This window comes from Gigantopelta aegis, chromosome 6 (genome assembly GCF_016097555.1).
Source record: "Gigantopelta aegis isolate Gae_Host chromosome 6, Gae_host_genome, whole genome shotgun sequence".
NCBI classification, from domain to species: Eukaryota; Metazoa; Mollusca; class Gastropoda; order Neomphalida; family Peltospiridae; genus Gigantopelta; species Gigantopelta aegis.
Window position 1 is genome coordinate 33,820,622 of NC_054704.1, and position 25,358 is coordinate 33,845,979.

General features: G+C 36.0%; 2 protein-coding genes across 2 annotated transcripts; both read left to right on the forward strand.

Moving 5' to 3' along the window:
• The first annotated feature begins 2,327 nt into the window (after positions 1 to 2,327).
• On the forward strand, positions 2,328 to 7,306 carry LOC121373886 (actin, cytoplasmic-like). The gene is made up of 2 exons (XM_041500683.1): positions 2,328 to 2,462; positions 6,045 to 7,306. The coding sequence occupies exons 1-2, from the start codon at positions 2,337 to 2,339 to the stop codon at positions 7,047 to 7,049; spliced, it is 1,131 nt and encodes a 376-aa protein (XP_041356617.1). The 5' UTR covers positions 2,328 to 2,336; the 3' UTR covers positions 7,050 to 7,306.
• A 7,011-nt stretch (positions 7,307 to 14,317) lies between these two features.
• Positions 14,318 to 24,959, forward strand: LOC121376515 (actin, cytoplasmic-like). The gene is made up of 3 exons (XM_041504410.1): positions 14,318 to 14,489; positions 16,262 to 17,003; positions 23,326 to 24,959. Exons 1-3 carry the CDS (start codon positions 14,364 to 14,366, stop codon positions 24,063 to 24,065), a joined length of 1,608 nt encoding a protein of 535 aa, XP_041360344.1. The 5' UTR covers positions 14,318 to 14,363; the 3' UTR covers positions 24,066 to 24,959.
• The last annotated feature ends 399 nt before the right edge of the window (positions 24,960 to 25,358 follow it).

Sequence of the window (25,358 nt, forward strand, 5' to 3'; positions counted from 1 at the left end):
TTCTCTGATGCAGCAAGGGATCCTTTAAAGGAAAGCACACACCACGGTCTTTGACAAGTTGTGGTGCACTGGTTGGAACGAGAACAAATCCAGTCAATTGAATGGATCCACCGAGGTTGTTCGATCCTGCGACGCAAAGACCTCAAGCGAGCACTCAACCGACTGAGCTAAATCCCGTTCCTGTTACATACCTGAATGCAGAGCGCCTACAGTGTTTTATGAAAGGAGGGAGGGACATAAAAGGGTTGGCGGTGGGATATGTTCTGATCGGACACACACACACACACACACACGCACGCACACACGCACACACGCACATACGAACACACACAAACACGTATGCACATACACACACACTAATACACGCATGCACACACACAAACACACGCACACACACACGCACGCGCGCGCACACTCACATGCATACACGCACACGCATGTACAGACACGTTCGCACGGACACACGCACATTCTCACACACATGCACGCACGTACGCACACCGTGTAGCCAACACACATTCTACTACTACTACTACTACTACTACTACTACTACTACTACTACTACTACTACTACTACTACTACTACTACCACCACCATCACCACCACCACTACCACATAAGAATGAAAATGTACGAGGTTTTCTTGGGTTTATTTTTTATTATTATTATTATTTTTTTTTTTATCATACTCTATATAAATAAAAATAACAATCTGACTTGAACTCCCCACTAGGCACCTCCCCCCCCCCCCGCCCCATTTCAGATATTGTTCTCAAACACGGGACTGTTTTACATAGGTCACCATTATCCATACAACTATATTAAAGCTATACTAAATTTAACACCCAAACACACGCCCTCCTATTTGTTATGGCCATCTTTTTTCAACCCTAAATATTTTGTGCTGTATTAATTAATCAGCATACTTGTACTCTCCAGGTAAACCTTTGTTAATATGTGTATTATTTATCTGTCTCTGGCTGCGAGTTGCTAATACCATATTTGGGCTGATACTAGAGGCTATTTTCTCATACTCTCTATGGGCATGTGGCTTCTGATCCGTAACAGCTATTTTTATACATGTAGTTTGTTATCACAGTAGATTATTTCATTTGGAGTCTGTTTACATCTAGATTTTAAAGTACATTATTATATTATTTAATTTGATTTTTCTATTAAACAGAACTGTAGTATAATAAACCTAGCAGTGAAATTCAGTATCCCATGTTTTATTTAATATTTTATTATATTTTATTTTATTTTATATTTTTTATTTTATTTTATTTTATTTTATTTTATTTTATTTCATTTCATTTCATTAATTTATTTCAGTTGTTCACTTTGAGTATTTATCAGGTTATTAATTTCTCTAATTTATTCATCGATTTATTATTTGTATAATTTTTAATGTAGACCTATAAAAAAGTAATTTTGATAAATTTAATACGAATTTTATTTGGAAAGGTGTGTGTGTGTGCGCGCGTGTGCGTGTGCGTGTGCGTGTGTGTGTGCGTGCGTGTATGTGTGTGTGTGTGTTTGTGTGTATATATATATATATATATATATAAAGCCCACCCTCTCCTTTCAAAATGACTATAATAATACAGACGTATAATGTGTTATTATCACTGTAGTAACTTTAGCATGATCTCTTTATGCTTGTAATTATCTTACACAATTTTGAAAATACTTTTATTCTCACTGGAAATAATCATATTGATGTACATGTATAAATAAATAAATACCTAATAATCGATCTATATTCTTATGCTGGGGTGTCGTTACACATTCATTCATTCGTTATTATTATCAGATATTAATACTGGTAAACTTATTGAAAACAAACTATTGCCAATTTACTGGACGAAGGGAAACAACTCTTGTTTACTGTTGAATCATTTCGCAAAATAGAATCTTACGCATTATGATCTGTCGTTATCCGAGACTCATAATTATTATGTTGACACCATATTATACAAACTAGAAGAAACAAAATATACTCAGTTCTAAAATTACGCGTGTAATAAGTGTTGTTGTCGAATTGATTAATGCATGCATGTTCATAGGCCCATGTGAAGATTGTCAATAAAAACATGCGTAGACAACATTACCTGGAAATCAGCACCCGAGATACCGCTAAACTTCCATATATGGAATTACCACACACTTGTTTCTACTCTACATCCATATATGTCATCGTGCAGATAATATTTTATAAGTGTATTAAGCGGTCACTTTGGTTAGGAAAGACAAAATGTTAAAACATCCAACTTAACAAGACAGCTGATATTCCTTAGATTTGTCCAGTTTCAAAAGTTAGAACCAAATCACCATTATGCAAGACGACGACGTTGCCGCTCTTGTCTTTGACAACGGGTCTGGAATGTGCAAAGCAGGTTTTGCCGGAGACGATGCCCCACGAGCTGTTTTTCCGTCCATTACGGGATTACCTAGATACCAAGTAAGTATAGATCGATGTGTTACAAGTATTTTAAGACATTTCCAAATTAAAAAAAATAATTAATTATAATAATAATAAATATTCTTAGATCAATTTCGTAATTTAAATTTTATTTAAAGGGACATTCCGGAGTTTGCTGCATTGTAAGATGTTTCCGACTAATAAAAGATTTCTACGATTAAACTTACATATTAAATATATTTTCTGGTTTAGAATATCAGTGTTTGTATATTCAATGTGTTTCTGGTTGTCTTAATATTTATAAGAAGCCCAAACCGGATTTTGTCTTCAAATAATTTCGTACGTACGAAATAATTATATTTTTGGAAATAAAATGAAATTTAACCTAGTACAAATATTAGAACGATCAGAAACACGTTTAATTTACAGCCACTAATATTTTATGCAGAAAAAAATATTTTATATGTAATTAAAATCGTTATAAAGTCTTTATTAGTGGATAATATCTTAAAAAGTGCAGCAAACTCAGGAATGTCCCTTTAATGCATATAAAATAAAAATACAAAATACCAAATTAATGAAAAGTGCGACATTAAAAATCCTATTTTATAAGAAATGCAACGATGTAACGTCAAAAGTTGCGATCCACGCTAAAATTCCGTGTATTACTTATGTAAAATGAGTATATTTTCCCAACCGGTTACAACCGACGGAAAAACTGCATCCAAGTTATAACAAAAATATATGATACGCATTTCTAATTTAATTATAAACTTAGCTGTTGATGTTGTAATTGCGGGGAAATTGGTCAGAGATTCATAACATACACATATTACGTTTGTCGCATCGTTTTGACAGTTGTAAATGAGGTGAAAAAAAGAATGGAGGAGATTTTTGTAAAGAGTGACTTATGTAAGTTTTACTAAAATAGTTACAAAATTCAACAGAACTTGTGCATAGAATTGTATAAGTTTGACATTAAAGGGACATTACTTAGTTTGCTGTATTGTAAGATGTTTCCGACTAATAAAATATTTCTATGATTAAACTTACATATTAAATATATTTTTTGATTTAGAATATCAGTGTCTGTATATTCAATGTGTTTCTGGTCGTCTTAATATTTGTAAGAAGCCCAAACAGGATTTTGTATTCAAATAATTTCGTACGTACGAAAAAATTATATTTTTGGAAATAAAATGAAATTTAACCTAGTACAAATATTAGAACGATCAGAAACACGTTTAATATACAGCTACTGATAATTTATGCAGAAAAATATATTTGATATGTAATTACAATCGTTAAAAAGTCTTTGTTAGTCGATAACATCTTAAAAAGTGCAGCAAACTCAGGAATGTCCCTTTAACATGTTTCGCTTACTTTAGTGCACCTGTGCTAGTAGTAAGACATATGAATTCAGGGTTTTCTCCATGCTATAATTTCACATAAGCGAATTCTTAAAATTGTCCAGTTTTTTTTATATATTTTATTATGGAAATGAACACCTTGATTTGTAAAAATACTATTACGTAAAATAATCTGGTCCTGTTTTCCGTAATTTAATATGAATAAATTCTGCTTACTTTTCTGAACAAGACAGTGGTTTTCTTTTTAAAATGACGACGAAAATTCAAAATTTATTTGCCAATGAACAACTTCTTAAAAATGTCCATTTAACTCAATTTTGACATCAACGGTAAACAACGTCTTTATACACTATATCTGTACGACGCACGCATGAATTTTATTTACATGTAAGTCTGTCATAGGGATTCATAGCATACTCATATGTATCGGTAGAAAATATATATTTTTTCTAATCATAAGAATGTGTTTACACAGACGACTCATTTAAAATATAATATTTTAGAAATCCATAATCTGCCGCCGAAAGTTTTCTAAATATTTGTATGATTCTGCCGATTCCAATTTGAAGGATACCAAAGAAAAAAACACTATGTCATAGACGACACCTTTCGCCCATTCCAATAAATCTCTTCGTCAAGTAACAAAGTTCTAAAAGTTCGACATTCGTCGTGTTATTCGTGCGACAACTGTATTGATGAAAATTATGATACATGCGTTTCAAACCACGCGGATGCTGTGTTTGATTGCAGTATACACTGACCAATTAGATTAATATTATCTTCTCAAAATACTAAAAGCGCCAGAAAATTTAAAAATGCAAGAAATTCATTTACCCAAAATTCGAATGTTATCCGTGGCTTGTATTATTACAAAACAGGACAGTTTTCATATAATTATAAACTAATTACGAGAAAGCGCACTCTCATCCACGTAAACTCATTGATATAGGCCTATTCTATAAACAAATTGAGCCTTGTCACATAATATATGTTTACCTGCTTATTTACATGAAACCCTTCCGGACATTGTTGGTGAAATATAAGTATCACAAGTATGAAACATTTTTATTTATTTAATTACAAACTGAATACATAATATACTTCTGTCTTCTGTTGTCATAGATTAAGTTTATTTAGAAACAATTTGATTTTTACCCTATTCGCGTCACATATGCTACATCGAAATCTCGTCAGATAGCCACTCATAATAATATTTATGACACATTTTAAATGTCTTCATATCACGTATAAAATGAAACTACCATCAAATAAAATAAGTAATTAAACATGTTATAATTTATATCACCCGTACATCTTTACGCATTTATTTAATTTTGACATCATGTTCGTGATACAACTTACAGTCGAGGGTCGCAACGTTTACAATGTTTAATGATAAAAAGGAACCTTGACTACAGTATTTGCAACAACAATAAGAAAAAAGATATTAATTATTTGATTAAAAGTATACACATGTACATGTATATATCAAATTATTTGATGAAAATATACCCGATCTTAATGTCATTAAGCATGCTTTTATGCAAACTATGACCAAACGAAAACAAAGTCTACAAGTAATAAAATAAAACATAATAATTATAGGCTAACGTTTTTAAAATTTACTAACAAAGAGGGAAAATATGAGGAAGAAAAGGTAAACAGGATGAAAAGGTTATTATTTTTACCATATATTGTTTTGAGGGAAGTAAGATGGCGAATGATTAATTAATCTCAAAACGCTTTCTATTTACAATGAAATTCTGAACAGATTTAAATACATGTATAGCACTATTTTCTTGGACATTAAGGTTTGGGTCACATGCATATAATTTATTGATGTCTTAAACATTTCATAAGGAATTTGAAACATAGTACCCAGTTACTCTAAGATTCAACCATTTGGTCGTTAGTATAGTACTAAAATAGATTTACTTATTTATTTACTGGCAATTACTGTTTCTATTCCCTTACACAAGCAAGCATACTGTTATTTCCCGTTTTATTCACTGGCCCATAACAGGTATGAGAAAAGCCGCGATATGAATTTTCTGTAAAAACTGCTCATAATAAGGGTGTGTAGGAGGTGTTGGATAAACCACTGAATCTATTTTATTAACCAAAACAAAAGACAAACATCAACAACAATAACGAAAAGCCTAAATTGTTATCTATGGTGGGTTGTTTTCGGGGGTGTTTGTTTTATGAATTCTAGTTGTGAGTAATTATTGAATCTGCTTGTGTGTTTCAGAATGTGATGATCGGTATGGGCGCTAGGGACAGCTACGTCGGAGATGAAGCCCAGTCCAAGAGAGGCATACTGACACTCAAGTATCCAATAGCTCACGGGATAGTCACCAACTGGGATGACATGGAGAAGATCTGGCACCACACCTTCTACAACGAGCTTCGCGTCGTCCCCGAGGAACACCCAATCCTGCTGACAGAGGCTCCCCTCAACCCCAAGTCCAACAGAGAGAAGATGACGCAGATTATGTTCGAAACCTTCAACTCCCCGGCCATGTATGTTGCCATCCAGGCTGTTCTGTCTCTCTATGCCTCCGGGCGTACCACGGGCATTGTCTTGGACTCGGGGGACGGAGTCACTCACACTGTGCCCATCTACGAGGGTTATGCCCTGCCTCACGCCATCGCCAGGCTCGACTTTGCTGGACGCGATCTCACACACTACCTCGCCAAGATCCTGACCGAGCGCGGCTATTCCTTCACATCCACGGCAGAGACAGAGATCGTGAGAGACATCAAGGAAAAGCTGTGCTATGTCGCCTTGGACTTTGAGCAGGAGATGAACACCGCAGCTCTGTCTTCTACACTGGAAAAAAGCTACGAGTTGCCAGATGGCCAGGTGATCACCATTGGCAACGAGAGATTCAGGAGTCCGGAGTCAGTATTCCAGCCATCTTTTCTTGGTCTGGAGTCTCCTGGCATCCACGAGACTACGTACAATTCCATCATGAAGTGCGATGTTGACATCAGGAGAGACCTGTACCACAACACCGTCCTCTCGGGCGGTTCCACGATGTTTCCCGGCATTGCAGACAGAATGCAGAAGGAAATCTGCAGCCTTGCTCCCAGTACCATGAAGATTAAAGTAATTGCACCTCCAGAGAGAAAGTATTCAGTCTGGATTGGAGGTTCTATTCTGGCGTCTCTGTCTACATTCCAACAGATGTGGATAAGCAAACAAGAGTACGATGAGTCTGGTCCGGCCATTGTACATAGGAAGTGCTTTTAATAATCCAGCGACAAGATTGGACCGACGTAACCCGCAAGAGATCACATACCTGTCTAATTATTGCTACCAAGACTTGTTTTGACAGATGGTTTGACAGAGAATCACGTATGAACATATATACGTAGCACCATATATGGCACAAGAAACTCTAATACAGAATCATATTTATTTGTCGTTATTTTTAAATTTTATGCTCCATGGTAATGGTTTTTCATATAAAATTTAAATAAACAATACAAGTGTTAGCACAAACAGTATCTCAGGACAAGTTATAGCATACATAATATCACAGGACAAGTAGTACTGTGTCTCAGGACACGATCCAGTGGATGTTTCTACAAAACTGTGTCATGATTGTTCAGCCATGAGGGGCCCTCCAAAATGGATATTGAAAATAATATAATCTTACATAATTTTACATGATTGTACAAATAACTAATTGTACAATAAAATATTGTATTATACCGAAGACGAAGGAAATAAAAAACTATTATTGGAATATTTGAGGTTTATTTATTTGTAAACTCAGAATTGTGATAAAATTGTTTTATATAAAAGATGTATTATGATAAAGATGATAATGTGATGACGTTATGTTCTGTGCTGAACTACAACAAAGATTAGGTACACAGCTCAGCTTCTGTCCAGATATAACGGAATAGTGTTAAAGGGAACAGTTTACCAAATAGCATCTCGTCGGGTCAAAGTTCGAAGTGCACTTTTAGTAGTTAACACTACCAGTCCTGCCATTGGTGATAAATGTAACAAAACTTTGTCATAAAATGTTCTTTCATCTGGCCATTAATTCATGTAATTTAATTTGAACTATTTTCTTGTTCAATTATTTAAAGCCAAAGTTTTTTTTTATCATAATACATTTCATTCTTATTCAGTACTGTTTCTTTACATATTCATGAAAACAAATCCAAACCCCAACACATTTCATATATAACCCTTCATCTAAAAGGCACGAATGTTTAATTATTTCAATTTAAAACCAATCTTTGTATGTTTTGAATGTAGGTTATTTCTGTCCTCAATATATAAAGCTCGTTGCCTATCAACATATTAGGTTCTGGAGCTATGTAGAGATCATTATAGCTTGTTTCATCAAATCAAGGCCGTGTGCGTTTTGTCTGTATAACAAGCGGGATGTATTCCAGCTTTGTGTATTATATTCTTAAAACATACATGTATAACTACAAATATATGTCATAACTCCATTTACATTACGTTTATTGGATTTTTTATTTTTTATAATTTTTATTTACAAATAATTTATTTATTTTATTTTTAAAATTATGTAGTTTAGGGAAGCCGTACCGGTAGTGAATAAAAAAAATTCCTAGACATAAAATAGGTGTGGTGGGTTCCTTGGGCCCCCTAAATCAGCGTCTGGTTAGACGTTATGGTAGAACATTATTAAAGGGCCATTCCTGAGTTTTCTGCATTATAAGATGTTTTCGACTAATAAAACATTTCTACGATTAAACTTACTTATTAAATATATTTTCTTATTTAGAATAGCAGTGTCTGCATATTCAACGTGTTTCTGGTCGTCTTAATGTTTGTAAGAAATCCAAACTGGATTTTGTCTTCAAATAATATTTTAGGAATTAAAATAAAATTGAACCTAGTACAAATATTAGAAAAACCAGAAACACGTTTACATTAATAGACATTAATATTTTATGCAGACAAATATAGTTGATATGTAATTAGAATCGTTAAAAAGTTTCTGTTAGTCGATATCATCTTCAAAGATGCAGCAAACTCAGGAATGTCCCTTTAACTGTTATTTGCTGAAGCTGAACAGATCGATCCTCGTCAGTGTGCCCATTGTACTATTTCTCATTCGAGCCGGTGCTCCACATCTGGTGTAACGAAGGCCGTGGTATGTACTATCCTGTCTGTGAGATGGTACATATAAAATATCCCCTACTGTTAATCGAGAGGAGGAGCCCATGGAATGGCGTAGGCCGGTTTTATATCTAATTATCGTTGTGGAGCGTGTCCAACGCCATGTAATTGCAATTAAAAACCTATTGATTGGGCATTAAATCAAATTAAACAAATTCTGGTTGTAAGTTACGTATCTAGATAATCCGGAAAGGGATTCATGCTGTTGACGTTATAATTTTTGTTTTATTTTAATGTACCTCAATTAAGAATTGTGAATGGAGACGATCAAGACATTTATTTATAAAAAATGTTTTATTATAGTGAAATGATAGTTTATATCATTATTATTTTAAAATTTATTTATTAACATCCAACAATATTTGTCTAAACCATATCCTACACGAATTATAGTTTTTAACTAATGTATGCAATTGATATTTTCGTATCATCAAAAGTCTATGACACTAATATATAATATTGTGAACTGGCCTCTAAAATCAATAGGGCTGGATCTAGGTAGTCAGTTGAGCGCTCGCCTGAGCTACTTGCGTCTCAGGATCGAACCATCTTGGTGGATCCATTCAACTAATTGTTTTTTCTCGTTCCAACCAGTGTACCACAACTGGACAAAAGTCGTGGTATGTGCTTTCCTGTCTGTGTGAGAAAGTGCATATAAAATATCCCTTGCTGCTAATGAAAACAAAATGTAGCTGGTTTCCTTTGATGACTTCGAGTCATAATTAACAAATGTTTAACATCCAATAGCCGATGATTAATTAATCATTGTTCTCTAGTGGTGTCGTTAAACAAAATAACCTTTCTACACGTAAAGTACATCTTCTCCTTTTGGAGTTTTCAACATTGTTTATTATTAGTATTTTTAGTTTTAAGCGACTTCGATAAAAAAAAAGACCATACAAACAGATCGCATGAACAGTATTAATTGTACTCGTGGGGAATTTGAGAAGTCGAGCCCCGGACATCACATACCACACCTTTTTATACACCAGCTGTGAAGCTGCCGTCAGTGTGGCTTAATCCAGGGTTTACCAGATGGTGTGTCACGGATCTCTATGGACCTTACGAGGAATGTTTTGCTGCAATTTGTAAGGTGTTATTGACAAACAGACACTTTTTAACGATTGTAATTACATATCAAATATTTTTTTTCTGCATAAAATATTAGTGGCTGTATATTAAACGTGTTTCTGATCGTTGTAATATTTGTACTGGGTTAAAGTTCATTTTATTTCCTAAAATGTATTTTTTTTCGTACGCACGAAATGATTTGAAGACAAATTCCATTTTGGGCTTCTTACAAATATTAAGACGACCAGAAACATATTTAATATGCAGACACTGCTATTCTAAACAAGAAAATGTATTTAAAGGGACATTCCTGAGTTTGCTGCAATTCTTAAGATGTTATTGACTAACAGAGACTTTTTAACGATTGTAATTAAAAATCAAATATATTTTCAAGCATAAAATATTAGTGGCTGTATATTAAACATGTTTTTGATCGTTCTAATATTTGTACTGGGTTAAATTTCGTTTTATTTCCTTATTGGGCTTCTTACAAATATTAAGACGACCAGAAACACATTAAATATACAGACACTGCTATTCTAAACAAGAAACTATATTTAATATGTAAGTTTAATCGTAGAAATATTTTATTAGTCGGAAACATCTTACAATGCAGCAAACTCGGGAATGTCCCTTTAATATGTAAGTTTAATCATAGAAATATTTTATTAGTCGGAAACATCTTACAATGCAGCAAACTCGGGAATGTCCCTTTAATATGTAAGTTTAATCATAGAAATATTTTATTAGTTGGAAACATCTTACAATGCAGCAAACTCGGGAATGTCCCTTTAATATGTAAGTTTAATCGTAGAAATATTTTATTAGTTGGAAACATCTTACAATGCAGCAAACTCGGGAATGTCCCTTTAATATGTAAGTTTAATCATAGAAATATTTTATTAGTTGGAAACATCTTACAATGCAGCAAACTCGGGAATGTCCCTTTAATATGTAAGTTTAATCATAGAAATATTTTATTAGTCGGAAACATCTTACAATGCAGCAAACTCGGGAATGTCCCTTTAATATGTAAGTTTAATCATAGAAATATTTTATTAGTCGGAAACATCTTACAATGCAGCAAACTCGGGAATGTCCCTTTAATATGTAAGTTTAATCGTAGAAATATTTTATTAGTCGGAAACATCTTACAATGCAGCAAACTCGGGAATGTCCCTTTAATATGTAAGTTTAATCATAGAAATATTTTATTAGTCGGAAACATCTTACAATGCAGCAAACTCAGGAATGTTCCTTTAAAGGTATACATTTTATAGCTAATATTTAATTTTTTAAGTCGAAGAATTGAAATTGAGAGAAAGAACGAAAGAAAGAAAAGAAAATGTTTAAAGGGGGTTCGTTCGCATCGTAATCCTACCCCCATTCCCAGTATTTTGCCGGCATATTTATATTAAAAAACGTAAGTTCATATGTGCTGTATATAACATTAAAAAAACAACAACAAAACAACAACAAAACGAAACAAACCCCGCTTATATTTCTAGTTTTGTTAAACAGTTGTTAAAATTAATGTTTGTATTACTATATCTTTTGGCGTTACTTTGAATTTTAAACTATATTATAGCGTCTCAAAATGCATTTATAGAGGTTGATTGACGTCCAATAGCCGATAATAAGATAAAAAAAATCTATGTGCTCTAGTGCGTCGTTAAATAAAACAAACTTTTTTTTTTATAGAGGTTGAGAAATATTGCTTTCCCCAAACATTACATGTAAGTATTCAAATAGCATGCAAGCTGCAGGATATCGATCGTTCAAGGCGGGTAAATAGCGACTCATTGTTACCATTCTATGAAGTTGGTTGGTTGTTTAAGTCATTACAGTTATAATATGTACCAGAAGAAAGAAAGAAATGTTTTATTTAACGACGCACTCAACACATTTTATTTACGGTTATATGGCGTCAGACATATGATTAAGGACCACACAGATTTTGAGAGGAAAGCCGCTGTCGCCACTACATGGGCTACTCTTTCCGATTAGCAGCAAGGGATCTTTTATTTGCGCTTCCCACAGGCAGGATAGCACAAACCATGGCCTTTGTTGAACCAGTTATGGATCACTGGTCGGTGCAAGTGGTTTACACCTACCCATTGAGCCTTGCGGAGAACTCACTCAGGGTTTGGAGTCGGTATCTGGATTAAAAATCCCATGCCTCGACTGGGATCCGAACCCAGTACCTACCAGCCTGTAGTCCGATGGCTTAACCACTGCGCCACCGAGGCCGGTATGTACCAGAAGAATCATGAATAAATAAAATCATGTTACAACAGCAAAACATCGATCGTGTAAGAAATAATAAATGAAATGACGATGAAATGATTATGTGTGCGACATCGTCAGTGTACAATTTTATTGAAAAGATTTGTTAGTCAAATCGTTGTGTTTGTGTAATGAAATGTATGTGTAAACATATTGAAATATGTGTTTATTGGTATCGTTATTTAAAGCGCATCTGTAGATAGCTGATTCAAAATAGTCTAAAGAAATAGACGATATTTCATGTTTTTTGTCAAATATGATTTATATCTCAACGAGTGAAGTTTGCAATCATATCACACTCGTCGCGAGATGAGATATAAATGATATTTGAAAGAAAAAAACACCCATGAAATTTTCAAATTATTATATAACGTTTGGCAAATTAACTTTATTTTTAAAATGCCAGCAGCAGAATAGTTCCGGCTTTCTTACAGTGAAGATAACACTTTCTACAGTGAAGATAACACTTTCTTACAGTGAAGATAACACTTTCTACAGTGATGATAACACATTTTAGAGTGAAATAGTGAAATGTTCACTCTAATATGTGTTATCGTCACTGAGTGATAAATAAATAAAAATAACAATTTGGTTTGTACTCCCCACTAGGCATTGTGCCCCCCCCCCCCTCCAAACTAGTGACTGTGCCCCCACGTTTCAAATATCGTTCCCACATGCATTTCGTTTTAAACAGGTCATCATTATGATTACAACTATATTAAATTTAAACAATTATTTTAACAACCAAACCGGTACCCTCCTAAATGGCAAGATCACGAAAAAACTATATTTTAAGAAATAAGATGAAATTTAACCTAGTACAAATATTAGAACGACCAAAAACACGTTTAATATACAGCCACTAATATTTTATGCAGAAAAATATATTTGATATGTAATTACAATCGTTAAAAAGTCTCTGTTAGTCGATAACATTTAAAAAAATTGCAGCAAACTCAGAAATGTCCCTTTAATACGAATTGTATTTGAAAAAATACACTCACGAACACATACGTACGCACGCACGCACACACACACACACAGACGCACGCTAGCATGCACCTGTACATACATACCCAAACACATGACTATTCTTCGTTCCAGCCAGGACACTACGGCTGGTATATCAAAGGCCGTGGTATGTGCTATCATGTTTGTGGGATGGTGCATATAAAATCCCTTGCTACTAATTGAAAAATGTAGCGGGTTTCCTCTCTAAAACTATATGTCAAATTACCAAATGTTTTTGACATCCAATAACCGATTATTATTAAATCAATGTGCTCTAGTGATATCGTTAAAACAAAACCATCTTTAACATACACATATGTACATGCACATGTACACATACGTACTCTCACACATTAAAATATGCAATATATATAAAGTCCTTCCTCTCCTTTCAAAAAGACTATAATAATACAGACGTATAATGTGTTATTATCACGTGTAGTAACTTTAGTATGATCTCTTTATACTTGTAAATAGATTACATTAATTTTGAATATTCAGATATTAATACTGGCCAGTTATTGAAAACAAATTATTGTTTATCAATTGGACGAAGGGAAACAACTCTTGTTTACTGTTAGATCATTTCGCTAAATAGAATCTTACGCATCATGATATATTGGTTTTTTAGACTCATAATTATTATATTGACACCATATTATACAAAGTAGAAGAAAAAATATACCCAGTTCTAAAATTACGCGTGTGATGAATGTTGGTATCGGATTGGTTAATACCTGCATGTTTATATTTAGAACAACGTTTTGAAGATTATCAATAAAAACATGCGCAGAAAAGATTATCTGGAAATGAGTACATAAGATACCACTAAACTTCCATATATGGAATTAGTACACACCAGTTACTACTCTACTTCCATATATGTCAACATGCAGTAATTTTTCTACAGTATATTAAGCGGCCGCTTCGGTTTGGCAAGGCAAATTGTTAAAACTTTCAACTTAACAAGACAGCTGATATTCCTTAGATTTGTTCAGTTTCAAAAGTTAGAACCAAATCGCCATTATGCAAGACGACGACGTTGCCTCTCTTGTCTTTGACAATGGGTCTGGAATGTGCAAAGCAGGTTTTGCCGGAGACGATGCCCCACGAGCCGTTTTTCCGTCCATTACGGGATTTCCTAGATACCAAGTAAGAATAGATCGATGTGTTACGAATATTTTTTCACATTTTCATAGTTTTACATGAAATAATAATAATAATAAAAATTAAAATTATGGTTAGATCAATTTCGTAAGTTTTATTTTATTTAATGTATTTAGAAAATAAAAATACAAAAGATCAACTTAATCAATAGCGCAATATTAAAGTACAATATTTAATGATAAATGGAAATCTTGGCTACAGTATTTTAAACAACAATAATATAATTAGAAAAGAAAACCAAATAATTATGTGATTAAAAGTATATACATGTGTATCAAATTATTTAATGAAAATATACCCAAGCTTGATTAATCGTGCTTTTATGCAAACTATTTCCAAACGAAACCACATTTCCTGAATTTTTATCTTTATAATAATAATTATTGTTACTATTCTTGATAAAGTCTTGGTTGGTTTTACAAAATGAAATACGCAGCAAACTGCTGACTGTTAATGTTTGTTTTATTTAACGACACCACTAGAGCACATTGATTTATTAATAATCGGCTATTGGATGCATTTAGTAATTCAGACATATAGAATAGAATAGAATAGAATAGAATAGAATAGATGTTTAACGACACCCCAGTTCAGACATACAGTCTTACAAAGGAAACCCGCTACATTTTCCCATTGATTTTTCTTTTCTTCTCTCCCATTCCCATGTATGTATGTATGTAATATTTGGACTGTTATAAATAGAAAATGTTATATCGTTTATTTACGTATATTAGCTATATCGTTTATTTACGTATATTAGTTATACAACTTAACATTTTGAAAATAAATGAAGTAATGTATAAGCTATTTACTGTTAAAGCATTTGAGTATATTTCTGGAAAAAATAATTTAATATAAGTCATTTAAACAATGTTTACTGGATCTATAAAGGCCTCTCCAAATATTACAAGCAATAAAATAAAACATAATTATTACAGACTAACAAAGAAAACGTAAAGAGGATGAAAGGTTCTTATGTTTACCATAATTATATTGTTTAAAGGGAAGTAAGATGGAGAATAATTAATTAGTCCCAATTTTAACGCTTGCTATTTATAATGAAGTTCTGAACATATTTGAATATAACACCATTTTCTTAGACATTCAAGTTTGGGTCACAGAACAGTACAGTGTTGCAATTTAGATTATAATAATTTGACAAATGGGCTTTACCAACTCCGTTGTATAGTGGAAAAAGGCATACGTAGTGTTAAGCGTCTTCGATTGTGTTCCCGCAGGTACAAAATGGATGTTCATTTACATTATTATACGTAATTTATTGATGTCTTGAACATTTTATAAGAATATTGAAACATAGTTCTAAGTCTTGTTATTCGAAGAGTCAACCATTTGATCGTTGATATAGTACTAAAATATATTTATTTATATAGTTATTTAGTTAATTAGGGCAATTACTGTTTTTCTTCCCTTACATCCGATTCTTAACGGTATAAACACGCATACTTCTCGTTTCATTCAATGGCCAACGAATGTGAAAAGCCGCGGTATGCATACCCTGTCTAAACTGTTCATAATAGGAGTGGGTAGGAGGTGTTGAATAAACCACTCAATTAATTTTATTAGCCCAAAACAAAAGACAAACATGAACAACAATAACACCCCCCCCCCCCTCCCTCCCGAATTGTTGTCTCTGGTGTGTGTGTGTGTGTGTGTGTGTGTGTGTGTGTGTGTTTTTAAGAACATTTTTAAAAATAATTCTAGTTGTGAATAATTAATGAATCTGTATGTTTTTTCAGAATGTGATGATCGGTATGGGCGCTAAAGACAGCTACGTCGGAGATGAAGCCCAGTCTAAGAGAGGCATGCTGACACTCAAGTATCCAATAGCTCACGGGGTAGTCACCAACTGGGATGACATGGAGAAGATCTGGCACCACACCTTCTACAACGAGCTTCGCGTCGCCCCCGAGGACCACCCAGTCCTGCTGACAGAGGCTCCCCTCAACCCCAAGTCCAACCGAGAGAAGATGACGCAGATCATGTTCGAGACCTTCAACTCCCCGGCCATGTATGTTGCCATCCAGGCTGTTCTGTCCCTCTATGCCTCCGGGCGTACCACGGGCATTGTCTTGGACTCGGGGGACGGAGTCACTCACACTGTGCCCATCTACGAGGGTTATGCCCTGCCTCATGCCATCGCCAGGCTCGACTTTGCTGGACGCGATCTCACACACTACCTCGCCAAGATCCTGACCGAGCGCGGCTATTCCTTCACATCCACGGCAGAGACAGAGATCGTGAGAGACATCAAGGAAAAGCTGTGCTATGTCGCCTTGGACTTTGAGCAGGAGATGAACACTGCAGGTCTGTCTTCTACACTGGAGAAAAGCTACGAGTTGCCAGATGGCCAGGTGATCACCATTGGCAACGAGAGATTCAGGAGTCCGGAGTCAGTATTCCAGCCATCTTTTCTTGGTCTGGAGTCTGCTGGCATCCATGAAACCACGTACAACTCCATCATGAAGTGCGATGTTGACATCAGGAAAGACCTGTACTACAACACCGTCCTCTCGGGCGGTTCCACGATGTTTCCCGGCATTGCAGACAGAATGCAGAAGGAAATTTGCAGTCTTGCTCCCAATACCATGAAGATCAAAGTAATTGCACCCCCAGAGAGGAAGTATTCAGTCTGGATTGGAGGTTCTATTCTGGCGTCTCTGTCTACATTCCAGCAGATGTGGATCAGCAAACAAGAGTACGATGAGTCTGGTCCGGCCATTGTACATAGGAAGTGCTTTTAATAATCCAGCGAAACGACTGGGCAGACATGATCCGGGATCGATCACGTCGAGTTATTACTGACATGACTTGGTTTGACAGATGACTTGAAAGAGGTCATCATATATGGCATGAGAAACTCTTAGACAGGATAGTAATTGTTTGTCGTTATTTTAAAATTTTATGCTCCATGGTAATGGTTTTTCATATAAAATTTAAATAAACAATACAAGTATTAGCACAGACAGTATCTCAGGACAAGGTTCAGCATATACAGTATCTCAGGACAAGTAGTACCATTCTGTATCTCAGGATAAGAGCCAGTGAATGTTTCTAAAAAAAAACCTGTGTCGTGATTGCATATTCAGCTGCAATCATAGTTTCCTTGAGAGGCCCTTCAAAATGAATGTTCATAATAATATAATCTTACATAATTTCACAGGATTATCCAAATTAATAATTGGACAATAAAATATTGTGTTATACCGAAGATGAAAGAAATAAAATTATATTATTAAGATATTTCCTGTTGGTTTATTTAATTGTAAACTCAGAATTGTGAATTTGACAAAAATGGGTGGGGTGGGGGTGGGGGGGGGGGGGGGGGGGGGGGTGGGGGAAGAATACTCTCTAATGGGCGAGGGTGGCTCAATCCAAATTGTTACCTGTATTTATATTGAGTAGGGGGAAAGTACATTTTCGTCCTCAAGCGGGAACTGTACTGCCACACTCCGGTTCCCATGGGCCTGCGTACCAACGCTAATATAACTAAGGTGATTGTAAACCCCTCCCCCACAAAAAACAACAAAAACAAACAAATACAACAAACAAATACAACAAACAAAAACAACAACAAAACAACAAAAACAAACAACAACAAAAAACATCAGCCTAACAATAGCCGGGGTTGGCCTATGTATTATGTCCATTGGATAGTGCATATAAAAGATCCCTTGCTGTTAATCGAAAGGAGTAACCCATGGCGTGGCGGTATCAGGTTTCCTCTCTTATTATCAGTGTGGTCCTTAACCATACGTCCGTTATTAAAATTGTGTTGACTGCGTCATTAATAAAACATTTCTTTCTGTCCGGTTCCAAGTTACGTATCTAAATAATGTGGTAAGTGTTCCGCGCTGTTTACTTTATAATTTTTGTATGGTTTTAATGAACCTCAGTGAAGAACTGGGGATGGAGATAAATATTAACTTTATTTCATTACATTTTAAAAATTATTGCCGACTGACAAACTGGTCTATATTAAAGTTTGTGTTGTTTAACGACACCACTAGAAGACATTGATTAATTAATCATCGGCTACTGAATGTCAAACATTTGATAATTTGATAATTCTGACACGTAGTCATCAGAGGAAACCCGCTAAATTTTTTCATTAGCAGCAAGGCATCTTTTATATGCACTTTCCCAAAGACAGAAAAGCACATACCACGGCTTGGACCTTTGACACTGGTTGGAACGAGAAAACCCCCAATTAGTCGAATGGATCCACCGAGGTGGTTCGATCTTGCGACGGAAGCACCTCAGGCGAGGAGTCAACCGACTAAGCTAAATCCCGCCCAACTGGTCAATGTTCATAACAATAGTAATTGTTGCTTATATCATTATTATTCTTTATTATAAACGTCCACAAATATGTTCGTGAACCATGTCCTACGCGACTGACAGTTTTTAACTACTGTGTGTAATTGCTGTTTTCATATCACCAAAAGTCCATGACAGTAATATATAATATTGTAAAGAATAAAAGTAATGTATCTCTTCTCCTTTTGGAGTTTTTAACATTGTTTTTTATTAGTATATTTAGTTTTAAGCGACTTCGAAAAAAATATGATACAAACAGATCGCACGAACAGTATTAATAGGACTTTGAGAAGTCGGGCCCCGGGCATCACATACCACACGTTTTCATACCCCAGCTGTACCCCATACCACTTTTCCAGATTCGTGTACCATGGATATCATGGGCGTCATGAGCAGTATATAATAATAACAATACTAAAATGTTTGAAAAAGAAAGAAAGAAATTAAAAGGGAGTTCGTGCGTATCTCAACCCTATGCTTCTCCCCTCCCAGTAACGAGCCTGCACATGTATGAGTTATATGTTATAATGTTATAATGTAAGTTCCTATATGCTACAGCATTTTTTTTACGCATATTTCTAGTTTTGTTTGAGCAATTTTAAAACTAAGTTTATATTTTGGCATTACTGTGCATGAGCGTCGATCGGTGGGGGTCAGGGAGGACGCGTCCCCCTCACTTTTAAACGCCGGGGGACAATCTATATAAATGTCCCCCCCCCCCACCACCACTTTTTCATTTAGCAAAATCAACAACAATAACACCACCACCACCACCACCACCACCACCAATAACAACAGCAACAACAACAAAAAGAAGAAAAAAGCGACACACGACATACTGTTTTTAGTCGATTTTAAAACATAGACAACTAACTGTCAGACATCAACGTTTTGATTTGCAATTTTGATTTGTTTTCTTGAATTAAAAGTTTAACCACTAATGTTTAGCTTTATGATTTTCATTCACATTCCTTTATCACACACACACACATACACACACACACACACACACACACACACACACACACACACACGCACGCACACGCACATACACTAACACGTCACCCCACTTTTAAAGCCGGATTGACGCCCATGTTACTTTGAATTGAAACTGCTGTATATTACAAGCAGAAGAAATCGAAATATACTGGTTTCCCCAAACACTACGTGCCCGAAGTAGCATGCAGCTACAGGGTATCGATTGTAGAAGGTTGTAATACAGCACGACACACGCCACACTTAACACATCGCCGATTGGTTCCCACCCAAGGTAGTAACCAATGACAGGTCTCCTTGCATTTGGGACACTGTACTGATTTATTCAAAGGTAAGGTTGCTTTTTACGCTACCGAACCCGGAAGTAAAACAAAAAAGACAGCAGGATTTTTGAGTCTGTAATTTTATAGTGTTATAGTCGAGTTTCTTAGAGATCTGTCATGTCTGCTAGATACTAATACTTTTAAAGGCACAGTCACACGACAAAGTTAACAAAATCATTGTGTTCACCTATTTATGAATCACTGATTAATAAGTTGATGTCAAAGTCTCTCTATATAGAATTTACTCATGTGCGTACTAGTCTGCGGTCTAGTTTATGCGATGTACATCAGCGTAGTAGTTTTTTTCTAAGTGAGTCGGACATGGCCATACACAACAGCTTTAGTTAGACGTGACGTTTAAAGATACTATTTAGCTGATACTTATTACGTTTGCTACAAGTTAGACGTTTTAACTAAGTCATCATCATGCAAGATAACGACGTCATGGCTGTTGTGATCGACGGCGGATCTATGACGTGTAAAGCTGGTTTTGCTGGCGACGACACTCCTCGCGCAGTTTTTCCCTCCATTGTGGGCTTTCCTAAAAACAAAGTAAGGATTTTGAAATAATTTTGAAATATCATTTCCGGCATACGCAGTAAAAGTAAAATGCCGAAAACAAGATCCCTTGCCACAGTCCCCTCAGTCAAACCTGTTTTTTGTTTTGTAAACTATTAAATTTTATAAAATCATACATACATACATACCAGTGCCGGACCCTGATCAAATTCCTAGGGGGGTGGGGGTGGGGGGGGGGGACACTTCTTTTTATAAATAAATGAAACACTATACAAATTAAACCCTCAGATGTGTATGCTATTAAAAAAAAGAAGTGAGATTCTCAGGGGTGCAACTGCTCCCCCCCTGCCCCCCCGGAGGGTACGGCCCTGCATACATACATACATACATACATACATAGTGTGGGTTGCCTATCCCCCACCCCCATCCCCCAATATAAAATCCTGGCTACGCCAGTGATTACGGTACAAGCTAAAGTCTGTTACCGCATATACTTACTACAGGTATGTATGATTATTGCACACTTTCGATGTTTGCTGTTTTATGAAACCACTAGAGCACATTGATTAATTAATCATTGTCTATTGGATATCAAACATTTTGCAGGACACCCACTATATGTCAGAATTGCCAAATGTTTGGTATCCAATAATTATTCAGTGTGCTCCAGTGACGTCGTTAAACAATATATTATATACTTTATACGAGCAAGCTCTCTAACACTAAATTACATTCCGCCCTGTTTCTGAAATTCAAGGGCGGAATCTAGCTCAATCGATAGATGTTTTGACTGAGGAACTTGCATCATACGATCGAATCACCTCAGTGTATCCGTTCTCTGATTCACCCTCTCCTCGTTCCAACCAGTGTTCCACAACTGATATATCAAAGGCCGTGGTATGTGCTGTCCTATCTGTAAAACAATTTATACAAAAATTATATTCGACTTCCTTTTTTACTTATAGAGTAGTGGCTCAGTGGTATAGCGCCTGTAATAGGCTGCATTGTCAACCTACCTCGATGAACTTGGCTTTTCCCAGTTTCAAACAGTATCAAATTACTAGTACACCAAATGTCGTGGTATGCAATGTCCTGTCTATGAAATATTTTTTTTTTTTTTTTTTTTAACGACACCACTAGAGCACATTGAATTATTAGTAATTGGCTATTGGATGTTGTCTATCAGTGACGTAGGAAGGTGCCAAAAAAGGGGGTGGTGGCACACTTTTATATTTACACATTTTTACACTACTATAAAGCAAATATAAAGCAAAATATCTGAAAAGTGTGTGTGTATGTGGGGGGGGGGGGGGGCTCACATCCCCCCTTCCCCCCTCCCCCCACTTCCTACACCACTGTCTATGGAATACTGCATATAAAAGATATCTGTCTGCTTTTCGGCTGTCTGCTTTTCGGCAGTACATAGCGGTGTTTTGTTTAACGACACCACTAGAGCACATTGAATTATTAGTAACCGTCTATTGGATGTTGTCTGTGGAATACTGCATATAAAAGATATCTTTTTGCTTTTCGGCTCTTTATGTTTTTCGGCAGTACATAGCGGTGTTATCTCTCTTAACTAGTTCATCTTTCAATTGCTTTCTCTTTCGTCTGCTTCACGTCACGTGAAACATCGGCGATGCGCTTCGATTGCTATAATAGAGTTATAATGATAAAGCTCCCATTACAGCGTAGCATTAAAGGAAAAAACAGAAAGAAAGAAAAAAAATCCACACAAAAACCCCCAGTCCAGCAACCACTAAAAGTTAAAGGTTTTTTTTTCTTTTTGTTGAAAGACACCACTAGAGCACATTCTTAATTGTCTGCTGTTGGATCTCAAATATTTTGTATTTGAGACGCGTAGTCTTCAGAGGAAACCAGCTACAATTTTCTATTACCAGCAAGAGATCTTCTATATGCATTTTGACAGACAGGATAGCACCTTTTATACACTGGTCATGGAACACTGGTTGGGACGGGAAAACCCATAATGGGTCTGCTGAGACGATTCGACCCAAGCATTTCAAGCCAGGGCTCTGGCAACTGAGGCCACCATGATATGCAAACTACGCATTCTGGTGAGTTTCTTGGGCCATATATCTTTTATTTAGCCAATGCGATTACAGTATTTGTTAGTGGGAGGGGGTGTCGGGTCATCGTGATTGGTGGACACCGAGCGTTATTCGCCCACGTATACCACCAAGATGGAACCAGTTGTTAGTCACGCCGAAACCCGAGTATTTTCTGGTCGTTTAACGGCGCACAAAATGGAGCACAAATACGTAAACTAAAACAGCTATGAAGTGTCAAAATATATAGACACCAAATTTCCATACTTTAAAACAAGTCGAGGTGTAGTTAAATAGCTATTCCTTCCCTGTTTTTGCAGAGTGATAGTGCCTCAAAAGACTACTGCGTTGGAGAGAAGGCTCATTCTAATGTAGACGAGCTGTCAATCAGGTACCCTATACAGTATGGTTACGTCTGGGACTGGGACTACATGGAGAAGATCTGGCATCACGCCTTCTACAGCGAGCTTCACGTGAGCCCGGAGGACCACCCCGTCCTCCTCACAGAATCCCCGCGCAACCCTAAAATCAGCCGCGAGAAGGCGACAGAAATCATGTTCGAAACCTTCCACGTCCCGGCCATGTACCTCTCCTTGAGTGCTGCACTCTCTCTGTGCTCGTCTGGTCGTCACTCTGGCATCGTCCTCGACTCTGGAGATGGCGCCACTCATGCCGTGCCCGTCTACGAGGGTTATGGCATACGGCATGCTGTCTGGACACTCGAGTTCGCCGGACGTAAACTGACCGACTACCTCAGTAAGTTCCTAACGGATCGTCAGTATCACTTCAGTACAAGAGCAGATATGGAAACTGTGAGAGATATTAAAGAAAAATTATGTTACGTTGCTTTGGACTTTGACAAGGAAATAAACACCACGGATTCATCGTCTGAAATGGAGAAGAGCTACGAGTTACCGGATGGACATACAGTCAGTATTGGCAACGAGAGGTTCAGGACTCCAGAATCCTTATTCCAACCGTCGTTCCTTGGTCTGGAGTCTACTGGTATCCATGAGGCGATTTGCTACTCCATCAAAAAGTGTGAAGCAGACATCCAGCCGGTCATGTATTCCAACACTGTCCTCTCGGGTGGTTGTACAATGTTCTCGGGTATTGCCGACAGAATGCAAAAGGAAATGTGTAATCTTGCTCCCAGTTCCACGAAAATCGAAGTAATTGCACCACCAGACAGGATATATTCTGTCTGGATTGGAGGTTCAGTAATAGCGTCTATGTCTACGTTCCAGCAGATGTGGATCAGTAGGGAGGAGTATGATGAGTATGGACCCGACCTGGTACACAGGAAGTGCTTCTGAATATTCAGTCATACGATTGGACAAACTTGATATGGAAGAGTTCCCAATTCTACTAATTCAGAGATAGGTACATGGAAGTGTTCGCATTTCTAGTAATCTAGTGATACGATTAGACAGACGTGGAACAGGTCACAGTTCTAGTAATTCAGTAATACGATTATGCACACGTGTCATAGAAGAGATCACGTTTCTAGTTAGTAAACGTTTGTACTGGACGAGTTATTCAGTGACACAGCTGGACAGACATGACATGGCTGAGGTCAAATATCTTCTTTTTTTCAGTGTCAGGAGGCTACAGTTCTATATTAAATCACCAGTTTATATAATAACCTATAACATACGAGTAGTGCCAAAACTGTTTAAAAATCTGTTTCCTGAATACGATAGTGCAATGATAGTTAATGCACTAAATAAAAACTATACAAAAATTCTCACATCAAACGTTTTGGAGCTTTCCATATTAAAATATTTATGTTGCAGATTAGTAGATCTGACACAATAATGGATTGTACAAAATCAGAACGTTTCGAGTATTCTGATTGGTGTTATATATGACTTTGTTTATGTGTGCAATTACTTATATCAATAAATTGATATACCGTACATAAATACTATACTTATATTTTGTATACACTTGTTATGCAGACATTGTTTATTTGTAAAAAAAGTACTATTATTTATTAACAATAAATTAACATACTTTCACTTTGCATACAGTTGCTCTGTTGACATTGTTTATTTGTGAAACTACTATTATCTATTTTAACAATAAATTAATATACTTTTATTTTGTATACAGTTGATATGCAGCGTATATCGGAGGTGGAAACCAGTATAGGGTACAATAAAATATGAAACTGGGTGTTTATAGTAAAATAAATATTATTTCTGCTAGCCGGTCGTTATTGTAACATGCAGTACTTGGCGATCTAGAGGAAGGAGTAGCAGAGACATATGCCCCAGAGACCCTAGGGGTCCAACCCCCTGCTCAAGCAAATGTTCAAAAAAAAAATTCTATATATACTGAACAAAATAAGAAAATTCCGCTAACTTTGCTTGAACACAACTTGATGAAAACAAACCGGGGGAATAATTGTTATATATGCGTTTAAAGAGTGTTCCATGATGCATCGTTTGGTGCAAAAATCATGGCCATAGGTTAACAGAAAGTGGGAGAAATTTTGACCAAGTGTGGTAGTGGTTAAAAATAAAAACACCCACTTAATAACGGGTATGACCACCTCTTGAATTGACTAAAGTGTTGATTTCTGCCTGTGGAATATTGTTCCATTC

Bases quoted from the DNA above. Each gene is read 5' to 3' on its own strand.
- LOC121373886 (XM_041500683.1), top strand. From the start codon at position 2,337: ATGCAAGACGACGACGTTGCCGCTCTTGTCTTTGACAACGGGTCTGGA. The intron at 2,463-6,044 runs GTAAGTATAGAT...TGTGTGTTTCAG, and splicing joins CGGGATTACCTAGATACCAA to AATGTGATGATCGGTATGGG.
- LOC121376515 (XM_041504410.1), top strand. From the start codon at position 14,364: ATGCAAGACGACGACGTTGCCTCTCTTGTCTTTGACAATGGGTCTGGA. The intron at 14,490-16,261 runs GTAAGAATAGAT...ATGTTTTTTCAG, and splicing joins CGGGATTTCCTAGATACCAA to AATGTGATGATCGGTATGGG. The intron at 17,004-23,325 runs TCAGGAAAGACC...CCTTCCACGTCC, and splicing joins CATGAAGTGCGATGTTGACA to CGGCCATGTACCTCTCCTTG.